Source organism: Lemur catta, chromosome 2 (assembly GCF_020740605.2).
Source record: "Lemur catta isolate mLemCat1 chromosome 2, mLemCat1.pri, whole genome shotgun sequence".
NCBI classification, from domain to species: Eukaryota; Metazoa; Chordata; class Mammalia; order Primates; family Lemuridae; genus Lemur; species Lemur catta.
In genome coordinates, this window is record NC_059129.1 from 46,702,936 (window position 1) to 46,716,005 (window position 13,070).

A 13,070-nucleotide genomic window follows, 5' to 3' on the forward strand; every position below is an offset into this window, starting at 1 on the left:
AGACAATATTATCAATCTAGCTCTGAACATGTTAAGATCCAATATATTGGCCGGGCGCGGTGGCTCACGCCTGTAATCTTAGCACTCTGGGAGGCCGAGGCGGGAGGATCGCTCAAGGTTAGGAGTTCAAGACCAGCCTGAGCAAGAGCAAGACCCCATCTCTACTAAAAGTAGAAATAAATTATCTGGACAACTAAAAAAAATATATATATATAAAAAGATCCAATATATTTGACAGTGTGGGCATCCTCAAAATAAACTACTTAACAGCAACTATTTTTTTTTTTCTTTTTTTTTTTTTTTTTTTTTTTTGAGACAGAGTCTCACTTTGTTGCCCAGGCTAGAGTGAGTGCCGTGGCATCAGCCTAGCTCACAGCAACCTCAGACTCCTGGGCTTAAGCGATCCTACTGCCTCAGCCTCCCGAGTAGCTGGGACTACAGGCATGAGCCACCATGCCCGGCTAATTTTTTTTGTATATATATTTTTAGTTGGCCAGATAATTTCTTTCTATTTTTGGTAGAGACGGGGTCTCACTCTTGCTCAGGCTGGTCTCGAACTCCTGACCTCGAGCGATCCACCCGCCTCGGCCTCCCAGAGCTAGGATTACAAACAGCAACTATTGAAGTGATATGTATAAGGAAATCACATAGAGAGCAGGGCTGTGATGTGTCCTTTTTTCAAAGCAGAGTGGTGTTTTGTCATTTCTTTCAGTACAAAATGCAACCATAATTATCAAATAATTTTTTCACTTTTCCTTTCCAGGAAACAGCACGGTAGGATTTTCAATGTAGATTTTACCTAGAAGCATGATGGCAAGGGAACTCCCAGAACAGAAGTTTTTCCCAGACCTCTGACTTGTGTGTCCAGTTCCCTGGGTGACATTTCCACCTGGATATGTCATAGATGATCAGTTAGGATTAGCCTGGCTGCATGTGACAGGGAATCCCAAATAGTAGCACCTTAAGACCAGGCATGGTGGCTCATGCCTGTAATCCCAGTACTTAGGGAGACTGAGGTACAAGGATCACTTGAGGCCAGGAGTTTAAGACCAGCCTGGGCAACATAGTAAGACCCCGTCTCTACAAAAAAATAGAAAAATTAGCTGAGTGCAGTGGTGTGCACCTGTAGTCCTAGCTACTTGGGAGGCTGAGGTGGGAGGATTGTTTGAGCCTGGAAGTTTGAGGTTGTGGTGAGCTACGATCACACCACTGCCCTCCAGCCTGGGTGATAAGAATGAGACTATATCTCTTAAAAAAAAAATAGTGCCTGAAGTAAGATAGAAAAGCTTATTTCTCTCACATTAAAAGCCCAGAGGTAAGTAGTCTAGAGCTTGCTTATATGATGCTTCAAGATATCAGGGTTCCAGGCTCCTTTCTCTCATTCTGCCATTTCAGCATGTGGTTTCCTTCTCACGATGCCAGATAGTTGTTTGTGCTCCAGCAATCACATCTATATTCCAGCCAGTATGGAGGAGGAAAGGAAGCAAGACATACTCCTGTTTAAGGACATTTCCTAAAACTGTGCATGACACTGGCACTTGAATCCCTTTTGTCTGAACCTTAGTCTCATGAACACACCTAGCTATAAGTGAGGCAGAAAAACATAGTATCCCAGGGGACCAGTACCCTTAGGGGCCCTATCACCAAGGAGGAAGGATGGAATAGTTATTTGTAGGCAATCTTTGCTACCCATAGGCTCCTCAAACTCAGTGTTTGACTCCTTCCCTCAACCAGCCACCCTTTTTTTCTTAGTTGGCAGCATTTCCTGTCACTTAAGTCAGAAATGCTAAGAATTGTCCAAGATTCTCTTTTCTTACTCTTCCGTATCCCGTCATTTACGAAGCTCTGATGATTTCATGTTTAGGTATTTCTTGAATCTGCTTCTTCCTTTCCATTCCCCCTGTGACTGCTCCTGGCCAGGCCTGGATTGCTGCAAACCCATGTTCCGCACCATTCAAACACAGACCTGCCCATGCAGCTCCTCTGCCTAAAACCCTTCCTCAGCAGCCCATCGTCTACAGGTTAAAATGTCCAGGTGCTCAACTCAACATGCAGGCCCTGTGTAATCTGCTCCCTGCCTCACCCCTTAAACTCGACATTCCACAATTGACATTTTAAATCTAAGGCCTTGTCCTGCATCATCTCTTTATCCCCTGGGCTAATCCTTGTGCACCGTTTAAGACTCCCCTTCCTCCTGAAGCCTTCTCTGAAATGCCCACCTCTGCCTTCCCAGCAGTACTATTTCCATAGCTCTGTACATTTCTTCTGTAAACTTTACCACACAGTTACTGTCTATGTTTCCCTCCTGCCCTCTGCTACCAGACTGTGTGATTTTTTGAGGCCAGTGACTATTTGAAACATCTTTATATTCCCAGTGCCTTCGTTTTTGTGTCCAAACTAGGCATGTCCACATGAATGAGAAACTTTGTGGAATACTCAGGAATTAGCACAGCTTTGCTGGGCCTGGCCACTGGAGGGCGGTGGATCCCACCTTTCTGATACTGTGCTGAGTTAGCCAAAAGCTTTCTCCCCTAAGGGGTGGCAGTGGACACCCCACTCATTCGGCGCGCATGGCTGAGCACCTGAACCATGCTGGTGCCGCTCTGGCACTGGGGTCACGACCACGACAAAGCAGACAAAAAGCCCAGCCTTCTCCTCGTAGGTATTTATTCAAGGGAAAAGAAGGCTTCTAGCCCCCACAAGACCCATATAAGAATATTCATAGCAGCTTCATTCATACAGACGAAAATAGAAACAGCCCTGGTAGCCGTTAACAGGAGAGCAGATACTCATACTGTGGAACAGCACTGAGCAATAAACGGGAATGTACTGCTGATAAATGCACCACGTGGAAGAATCTCAGAAACCATTAAGCTGGACAAAAGAAGCCAAATACCAAAAACAAAGTACATATTGTATGATTCCATTTATATGGAGTTAAAAATAGACAAAGCTAATCTATGGCAATAGGAATGAGAACAAAGTTTGCCTGTGGCGGGATATTGGGCACGGGCATAAGGAAACTTCGCTGGGGGGATGGAAACATTCTCTGGACTGAGACAGTGTTTTGCCATAGATGTAGGTACTTACCGCAAGTCGTAGAGCTGTGCACGTATGTGCAGTTTACTATATGTAAATTATACCTTTCAAAAAAATCCCTTTCTTAGTTTATTTGTTTTTTTTATTTCAGCTCATTATGGGGGGACAAAAGTTCAGGTTACATATATTGCCCATGCCCCCCGCTCCTGGCCCCGAGTCAGAGCTTCAAGCATGTCCATTCCCCAGACAGTGCGCATCGCACCCTTTCTTAGTTTAAATTCTGGTGGGCAGAAACACGATAAATTGAAAACAATAGCTATTTGTTAGAATGTGACAAGCGTATAGATAAAAATAAAGTAGGAAGGAGGTAAAGGAATATGCCGTGTTGGCAAGAGTGGGAACAGAAGGCAGGTTTTAAACAAGGTGGCGAGCCAGGGTCACACTGAGGAGATGACATTTGGACAAAGTCCTGAAGGAGGGAAGGAGATGAGCCCTGTAGTTTTTAATAGTTAACACTCAAACTTTCCCAGAAGAGGAGTCATTGCTAGTAACTCCCCACAGGCCCAGGTGCCGTGGCCATGTCTTGCTCCTGGGCTGCTGTGGAGTAAGCTCATGTCTGTGCTCCCAGTTCCTGGGCGGCCTCGTTCTCCGTCTCATGTGTGACTCTGCGTGTGACATCAGCTCTGCCCATCCTGTTCTTCCCTGTCTGACTAGGTGTCGAGGCCAAAGATGAAGCTGGACACACTTCCATCATAGTGGGGGTTTTCATTATTGTCTCAAGAAGTCATTCCTTTGATTTTTTAAATATGAACTTTATATTGAATTATAATACACACTTAGAAAAGTGCATCTGTTATACATGCACAGCTTGATGAATTTCCCCAAAATAACCAGCACCCATATGAAGACATGGAACATTTGCAGGACTTCAGAAGTCCTCTTGTGTTCCCTTCCAGTCCCTACCCCTGTCCTCTCCCCACTTGCCCCTGCAAGGGTAACTACTTCACTGACTTTTAACATCTCGATTACTTTTGCTTATTTTAAAACTTTATCTAAATTGAATCATACAGTAAGAATTTTCCATTTTAATGCTGTTGGTTTGGAGGGAATTGGGGTTGGGGTTGATGCTGAATTTTTAGCAGCCACTGTTTGGGAGTCTAACCCTTTCCTCAAGATGCCTCCTGGCCCCGTCTTCGTGGATGAGACAGCCTATCTCATGCGATAGGCAGCTGGAGAATATTGAGGCTCTTCCCAGCAACAGACGTCTGTAGAGATAGCCCAGCCAGAGTGGTGAGCCAGGCCGCTTTCAGCTGACCCTTGAGAACTCTGTGTGTTTATGTGTTAGTTAGTTAGGATGCCCAGTGCTGGATTTCCTGTCAGAATAGGAGGTGAGTTCTCCAAGGGCAAGTTGTGGCTTGTCATCTCTGGGACTAGAAGACTTAGCCCACTCTTCTCCTGGGCGGTGAGTTGAGTGGTGCGTAGCACTCTCTCTCTCTCATCTGACTCCAGGAGTGGGAAATTGTAGCAGAGGAGAAGCTGAGACAGCCAACATACTCAAGATGTTTGAGCCTAGATGAGGAGCCTCTATGAGCAGCTGACATTGGCATTGGGGGCCCAGGACCCTCCCAGAGCCTGTTCACATCCACAGTGTCTTGGTGACATGCTGCCCATCACTGTGGGAGGTCTTTGGGCAAGTCCTAGGAGGTTAGTGTGTGCTGGACCTTGCTGTTCCTTTGCCCCGTCACCTGAATACTCGTAGTTTGGCTCATGTAATCTGGGGTCCTATAGCCAGAGCAAAGAGGCTGACTTAGGCAGTGGCAAATAATGTTTGCTAAACAAAATAATACAGAAACCTAAGGGAAATAGAGAAAACTTGGTGGCATGTTGGTTTTTAAAATTAATTTTAACCTGGGTATCTTGACATGTATACCCAGGCTACCCCACAGGCCAGAGTTCATGTGTCGTTCCAAGTTAATAGTCACCACCCCGATTGACAGGCACGGTGTCAGGAAGGGCTGTATGGTCAGCTGCTACTCTGTGTCTTCACAGCATCTCATCCCTGACAGTCAGAAACATGGGCCTTGGCCGGGCGCGGTGGCTCATGCCTGTAATCCTAGCACTCTGGGAGGCCGAGGCAGGTGGATTGCTCGAGGTCAGGAGTTCGAGACCAGCCTGAGCAAGAGCGAGACCCTGTCTCTACTAAAAATAGAAAGAAATTATCTGGACAACTAAAATATATACAGAAAAAATTAGCTGGGCATGGTGGCACATGCCTATAGTCCCAGCTACTCGGGAGGCTGAGGCAGGAGGATCGCTTAAGCCCAGGAGTCTGAGGTTGCTGTGAGCTAGGCTGATGCCACGGCACTCACTCTAGCCCGGGCAACAAAGTGAGACTCTGTCTCAAAAAAAAAAAAAAAGAAAGAAACACGGGCCTCATCGAACAGAACCGCCGCCCCGTGCTCTCTCCTCTGTGGGAACCTCAGGATAAGTCTTTCCTCCAGCCATCTCTCCGGAGCAAACATCTCTTCAGAGGCCTCTCTCCTTTCTCTGTTGGGTGGTTTGGCTTCCCTGGTTTAACTGAGCGGCCTTTGTCCCTCTCTACGCTTTAAGGTCTGCAGTGGTGTCGCCACCTTGGCCTCTGCCATCAAGTACTCGCCTGAAAATACCAGATGAATGACACCCAACAGTACCTTTATACAGCACTAGAACCACTTAAAAATTATCACAAAGACGTGATTGGATGGATTCCTTAACACTTTCCTTGAAACTTTTTGGATGAAACATTTAAGTTTCTGTTTTGTGGAGTTCTTTAGATGTATGGTCAAAAAGATTTTTTTCTTTTTCTCAGTTTACTTTTGTGATCAGAAAATATTATGCAAGGTATTCTTATGAGTCCAGTTTTAAAAATAAAATAAAAACAAAGGCACGGATCAGGTAAACCAGAGGCTTTTAGAAACTAGAAAGGCCATCTGCCGCGAAGGCTGAATCATTCTGACCTACCAGATCACAAAATCTAGAAATTGCCCTGGGATCACAGATGGTTCCTGGGAAATGCCTACAGCAGTGAATAGACAAGTTACTCTTGTCAGCTTAGGCAAAACCAGTTCTTCCCAAGGCTGTTGGGGAGTTTTTGAGGCATATATCAAGCTAATTTTAGGCCCAGGACTCAGAGTTCTCAGAAAAATAAACAGTTGACTGGAGCCGCCACTCAAGTACATTTTATCAGCTAATAAATGGGCATGTTCTTTGTTAAGCCCAGAGTGGGCAATTTGATTTTTATAAAGAGCTTTTGGGTTTCCTCTTTCAGATGCTTTGCCTCTTAAAAATGGCCATAAAATATCCTTTAAAATCTTTTTCCCTCCTGTCTGAGTCCTGGCTGCTGTATGCTCTGTCATGACAACCAAAGACGCTGTCCTCACTCGAGACTACGCTGCTGGCATGGTTTCCTGTTTCAGCTTCAATTATATGTTGAATTTCCTCAAGTGGACGCTTAATGACCCTTTGGAACAGATTGTTTATGCTGAATGCAGCCCTTCAGAGAGCATTTGCTCTTCCCTTTCTCCCGGCTCTCAGCTTTGACTGAATGTTTGAATTTTATCCTCTCAGCAGGCAGCAAAATAGAGCTAAACTCTCCCTTCTGCTCTCTGAGATGCTGGTGGGCATCTCACTGTCTCTGAAAACAAAGGGCTAATGGGCGGATAATGGCCCCCAACCTGAGGCCCCCAGGTAGAGTTCAGCGCCTTGTCTCTGCTCCCTGGACAGTGAAAGGTCCGGAGTTGGCGCGGTTACTGAGCACGGCCTCTTATCAACTCATGTTGCTGGTCAGATTTTCCCCTTAAGACCAAAAGGCAGAAGTGGAAAACTGAAAATTGACTTATTTTCAATGTATGTTTTAGGGTGTAGGTATTATCATTTAGTATTAGGTTTGGCTGCAAATAACAGAGATCCAACATACCAGTGGCTTAAATAAGATGTAAGTGTATTTGTTCCTTTTATTATAGTAAGAGTAACAATAATAACAACAATAATAATAATACCAGCTGACATTTACATAATGCTTATTTTATGCCAGGCACTGTTGTTAGCACTTTTCACATATTAATTCTTTAATCCTTACCATATCCTATGACAGTGGTGCTGATATTGCCACTTTAACAGATGAGGAACTGAGGCACTGAAGGTGAAATCACATAGCTAGTGAGTGACAGCCAGGATTTGAGCTCCACGGTCTGCTTCCAGAGTCTGCTCTTAACCGCATGTTATTCCGTCTGACAAATAAGCCATAGGTGGCCAGGGCTGATATGACAGCTGTGTTCCCACTGTCCTCAGGGACCCAGGCTTTTCTGCGTTGTTGCTCTGTGGTGTGTGGTTTCCAATCCTGCTTGCATTTCCATGGCAATGTTCTGGAATCCTAGAATGCTTAGGTTGGAAAAGACCCGTCTAATTATTATGGAGCTCTGGTCTTCCTTTGGGAAATGTGTATGAGACATGGCAGGGTGGTTTTTGTCTTGAGCCTTCCTTGTGGGTTTTACTTTTATTCCCCCCTGGGGCCCAAGTTGTCTGCATACTTTTTTCTTACAACCCTATTTTCATAAAGAGGGAGCCGCTGCCTAGGATGGGTTAGTGTGAGCAGCCGTGCCCACTAACAAGGAAAGCCGCCCCTTCCTTGAGCACTGTTGTGAGGCTGGTCCTGGAGAGTGGTCTGCCTGAGCCTGTGACCCAGAGTGGTTCTCACAGGGGACGATTCCTCAGGGCACTGTTTGTGGTCGCGACAGTTGGAGGCAAGCCAGTTATCCATCCCTGGGGCAAAGGGTAGAGCTTGGTAGGAGCACACCACACAGCAACACAGACCTTAGAAATGGGAGGTGGATAGCCCAACATCATTTAACTGGACCGTCTATGTGTGTATCTCCATCCAAAAAAGAATATGTAATGTTTAAGGTAGGAAAAAAAAGAAAATGATATTTCCTGGAAGCATTTTTTTTAAAAATGTGAGTTCTCAAATGGACCTTTATATGTTATCTGAATTTTTCGTTTCTTTAAGCTTAGTGTTGTTTTACAAATCTTTATTCTTTTTTGGTGATAAAAAGCAAGTGTAGTCAATTGTGCCTGTTTTTTCATAAAATCATGTGCATTTTTTCCTAACTATAAAAATTATGCTTATTGTAGAAATTTTTAAAAGTCCAATAAAGCTTAAAGAAAATAAAATCCTTTATTCCTACCACCTGGTGAATAAACACTGTAAACCCTGTAATATTTTGTCTTTCCCCTGTGCTTATATAAACACATATAAATATTGTATGTACAGTAGTTGAGAGTACATCAGAAATAATTCTGTACCATGCTCTTTTCCCCTTAACACTGTGACATACTATTTCATGTCATTACAAATTCCTAATAAACTTCATCTAAAATAACTATATTGTACCTACCGTGTACCGGGCACTGTGGTTAGCACTTAGATGTATATATTTACTGTGACTGTGCTTTGAGTTGGAGTTTTAGGTCATTTTCAGGGTCATGGCTTTTCTAACAAAGCCAACCCACCCTCCTCAAAAAGGCTGTTTTTTTTTTTTTAACAGCCTTTGATGTCCATAAAAAAATGGCTCTTTAAACAGGATGAGAATCTGAGAGTTGTTACATGTTGTCACAAGGAGGTTCAGATATAAGTCTTAGTAATAATTCTTAAAAATGGAAAAGCTGGGCTCTGAATACATTTTGTCAGATGACTGTGTCTCTCTGTAGCACAAACTGCAGGGAACAGCCTGTTTTTGAAACAGGGCTCGTGGGTCTAAGGAAAAAAGCTATCTTTGGGCAGAACTCAGGGGCCTGAGTGTTTCCATGTGTGGCCTCTGACAGGCATGCGGCGGCCTGTCCTGTTGGGCAGGGAGAGTCCTTCTTTCTACTTCACGTCTTTGTGGCGGGAGGGGAGAGCTAAACAACGGACTTTCCCTTCAGGTTTCTTGAGGGCCGCTAGCGCTCTCCTCACTGGCATCTCAGACCAGATGGCTCCTGGCTCCTGGTACTCAGCGTGGGGTTTCCCTGAGAAGCCAGTAGATAGTCCTCTTTAAAAAAGATTCCATAGCTAAATAAGCTTGGGTAAGCTTGGGAAATGCTGGATAAACAAAGTTAAGCGGATTTACTTAATGCAGAATGTCTTATAACTTCTCAAATCCTTTTGTATGCTATAATCTGTGTGAATCTCCACAATGGGGATACAAAGTGCAACGTTTCTCGACCATATTTGTCTATGGAACCCCTGTTTTCTTCAGTATCCCATAGAATTGATGTTTTGCAGAGCCCATCTCGGGAAATACCAGCTTGGTGGAATTATGTTCCAGAAGCACCCACAGGCATAATCTTCTTTCACACGCATGCCTTCACTTCTGAGAGGCAAGACCATTATCTGCCTTATCAGAATTCAGGGGTCCACCTTTGAAATGAACTGTGGGGGCTACTTGCTCCCAGCTGTTCTTACTGTGCAGAAGTGTGAGTGTGCCAGACGGCTCGCTGAAATGAAATGGAGGAAGGTGTCCAGACCATCTCCGGGAAGCTGGGTACAGCTCACTGAACATGTGGCCTGAAGTAGCATTTTCTAAAACCAAAGGAGCAAATGCAGAGGAAGAAAAAGATAGGTTGGATCCAGTGGGTTGGTGTGAGAAATGTCCTGTTGGTGTTGTAATGAGATCCTCAGGAACTTGCCTGTGACACATTTGTCCACCTGACTGGGGGAGTAGAGGGCCAGGCCCTTGTTCCTTAGCATCAAGTTAGCCCGGTTCTCACCTGGCCTTAAGGACCCTTTTGAAGACACTAGACTATCTTTCTCTCTCCATTTTTAGACAAGACCCCTGGAATTTCTTCACCTTTTGTTTTACAGAAGAGGATGTGGAGAACTTCGATGTGACCAACTTGTCTCAGGACATGCTGCGAAGCATTGAGGCCGACAGCTTTTGGTGCATGAGCAAGCTGCTGGATGGGATCCAGGTGGGCTGCTGCTGCCCTCGCAGGCACTGCGGTCCAGGGCTCCCTGCAGGCTTCGGTTTCCTTATTGCTCTCCTGTGTCAGGCAGGGCCACCCACCCAGTATGGCTCCGCCTCCTTCTGGTCTCTTCATTAGCTTTATAGCTTTCAGTCAGCAATGGGCTAGTGTCCCCTGGAATCTGATGAAATCTCCACGTTGCCCTGGCTTTGTCATTAGATCAGGCCCCTCCTTTCTGCTGTGCACCCCGAGGCATGTGGGTTTGCTTCCACTGTGCAGGGCTTCCCTAGGCTTTCCCCACACTCTACTATCCTGTAGGGGCCTTTGTTTCCCAGAACACTGTCACCGGCCATTGGCACTGGCTTTGGAAGACAGCCTGTGCCTTTAAACACATTTCAGTGAACTTGAGGGGTGATGGCACAACCGTTTGGAGTCCCTGTTCATCCTGGGCTCTGTGTCATTTGCAGGATAACTACACCTTTGCACAACCAGGGATCCAGAAGAAGGTCAAGGCACTGGAAGAGCTTGTCAGCCGGATCGATGGTAGGTTCAGAGGAAGAGGAGTTCTCTTGCAGTGGCACAGTATGATTCTCAGATGAGCCAGTTATACTTGCGGGTCCTCTCCTCAGCTCCCTTCCTAGCCGTGGCCCTTTCCAGCGCACTCAGTGCCGTTGGCAGCACCAGCACCCTTCCACGTCACGTCTCAGCGGGAAGGTGAGGTGGGAACTCTGCTGCGATCTCAAGTTCTTCTTTCCCCCTAGTTTCCTATCTGCAAGTTCTATCACTTCTCTCAGTCTCTCTCCTCAGGTCACTCCTTCTCCATTTCTCTAGCCACAGCTTTAGTACAGCCATTCCTAGATTTCTGCAGCTTCCTTCTAGAAGGGCTTGCCTCGTCCATATTCTTCCCTCTTCCAAACTATGTCATGCAGCTGCATCTTTCTAAAGCTCTGCTCTGGTCAGGCCCCTCCCCTGCTCTGACGCCTCCTGCTGCTCTCCATTGCTTAGCCTCCGGCTTGTCTTAGAGCTCCTGGGCCGGACCCCGGGTCCTCCAGTCTGCCCGACAGCCCCGCAGGACTTTCTTTCTGTCTCTCCCTGTGACCTGTGTGGGCTGGGGAGACTGAGATGTGGCTGTTCCTGAAGCAGATGTTGTTGAGGAACAGGAGCCTTACAGGAATTCTTTGGCTTTGGCCTGGAATCATGGAATGTGAGAACTCAAAGGCAACTTGGGAAGCTCTACTGCTGACTGAGGGAAAAACCGAGGCCCGGGCAGAGAAGTCGGAATTAAGTCTCACGTGGGATACATAGAACCTGACAGTGAGGTCGTCTCACGTGGGATCTCTAGCAGCCGTTCAGCGGTGGCAGCTGCCTTAGGACTCTACCTGGTACCACACCAACTGACCAGTGTCGTGTCCTGGTTTTCCTACTCACGGGTTTTCTACTCCACCCAAGCAAAGCCTTCATCCCCCACCCCCACCCCCACACAGCAGTTGTATAGCTTTCTCTCTGCTAAAACCTTCCTTGGTTTGTTCCACTCACTCCGGCATCCTTTGTGACTTAGAATTTCAATCTTCCAATCTCATTGGTCCATTCACAGCTGTTTCATACAAGTCACATGTGGGATGCTTTTTCTCTGTGTCTTGTTGCCCTGGCCCAGCTGTTACCCCCACGGTGCAGGCTGCTGGCATCCCTCACCGGGAGCCTCGTGCGGGCGCGCTGCCCTCTCCTGGGCTAAGCTGGCGCCGGAGGCTGGGCGTTAGTCAGGTTCCAGAGGGCAGAGGCTGTGGTTTCTGCCACTGTCTGTCCTATCGTCATTTCTTCTGCCCTTAAAAATACCAGATAAATACCAGATAAATAAAGGTTTAGTACTTTAGGATAGTAGATTTTTTTTAAATATGTATATTTTTATTGTTTCTTTGCCAACTCAGAAAAACATGAAATTAAAAGTAGAAATCCTCCCCATTCCTTAGATTCTTCTCCCCAGAAATAACCATTGTTTATAGTTCTTCTTTCAAGAACTGTATTAAATATTTACCACATGCCAGGTGTCACTGTAAGCAGTTTATTTGTATTTTCTCATTTTATCTTCCCGAAAACCCTCTGAGGCGTGAATGATTATCCTCATTTTATGGATTAGGAAGCTGAGGAGGACAGTGATTTAAAAAAACAATCCTTTTAAGCATTATCTGAAGGGCTGTCACGGAGAGCAGGCATCAGGTGTGTTCGGGGGGCCCAGAACACCACAGGGACACCAGAGGGCGGTGTGGGAGGTGGCCGCTTTCTGTGGACTATGAAGAAGCGCTGTCTGGTGCGTCGGCTCACACAGCAGTGGAGGAGGCCGCCGTGAGCCGCGTCGGGGACCCCTCTCACTGGCAGTGGTTAAGTCCCTGCTGGCTGGCCATCTGTCGGGGACGCTGAAGAGGAACTCCTCACTGGAAGGGGGATGGCCAAGGTGACCACCGAGGTTCTTTTCCATCCCGGCTCCTTCTCCGATGAGTAATGAGGTCAAACAGCCAAGCGAACCTTATGCCTCCTGCTCTGCGGCAGGGCAGCCCTGCGAGGGAGGAGGGGCACCTGGCACTGCCGGGTGTTGAAATAGTACGAGCGGGCTGAGCTAGCCATGTGGTGTTGCTGTGACCTGCTGGAGTCGGACAGGGGCCTGTCTGCCCTGGCTTCCCAGTGGGGGAGGGGATGATAAGAAGTGGAATCTGCCCTTCTGGTTCCTGTGACCCTTTCAGAGTGCGATCCTCTAGCTTGTGCCCTGGGGCCAATGACGCTTCCTGTTTCAGAGCAGGTACATAATCACTTCAGGAGGTACGAGGTCGAATACCTGCAGTTTGCCTTTCGTTGGATGAACAACCTGCTTATGCGGGAGCTTCCTCTCCGCTGCACCATCCGCCTGTGGGACACATACCAGGTATGAAGGGACCCCCTGACCTCTCCGCGCCACGCTGCCCTGAGGGGCCCAGCTCCCGCCCTGGTGTGGAGTGTGGCTGCTCAGAAGTCCCCACACCTCCTCTCTACCTCTGTGTCTGCCTTAGCCTCAGGGGCAGGGG

At 46.8% G+C, this 13,070-nt stretch overlaps 1 protein-coding gene across 4 annotated transcripts in view; it reads left to right on the forward strand.

Moving 5' to 3' along the window:
- Window positions 1-13,070, forward strand: part of TBC1D22B (TBC1 domain family member 22B) — a 71,834-nt gene that overhangs the window by 43,736 nt on the left and 15,028 nt on the right. For 2 of the 4 annotated variants that reach the window (XM_045541870.1, XM_045541871.1), the window contains exons 9-11: window positions 9,917-10,023; window positions 10,485-10,560; window positions 12,804-12,931. In XM_045541870.1, coding sequence (XP_045397826.1) covers window positions 9,917-10,023; window positions 10,485-10,560; window positions 12,804-12,931 — 311 coding nt within the window. Of the gene's footprint in view, window positions 1-9,916; window positions 10,024-10,484; window positions 10,561-10,646; window positions 12,932-13,070 lie in introns of those variants that run through there. The other 2 variants (XR_006733244.1, XM_045541872.1) reach the window with 2 other exon arrangements.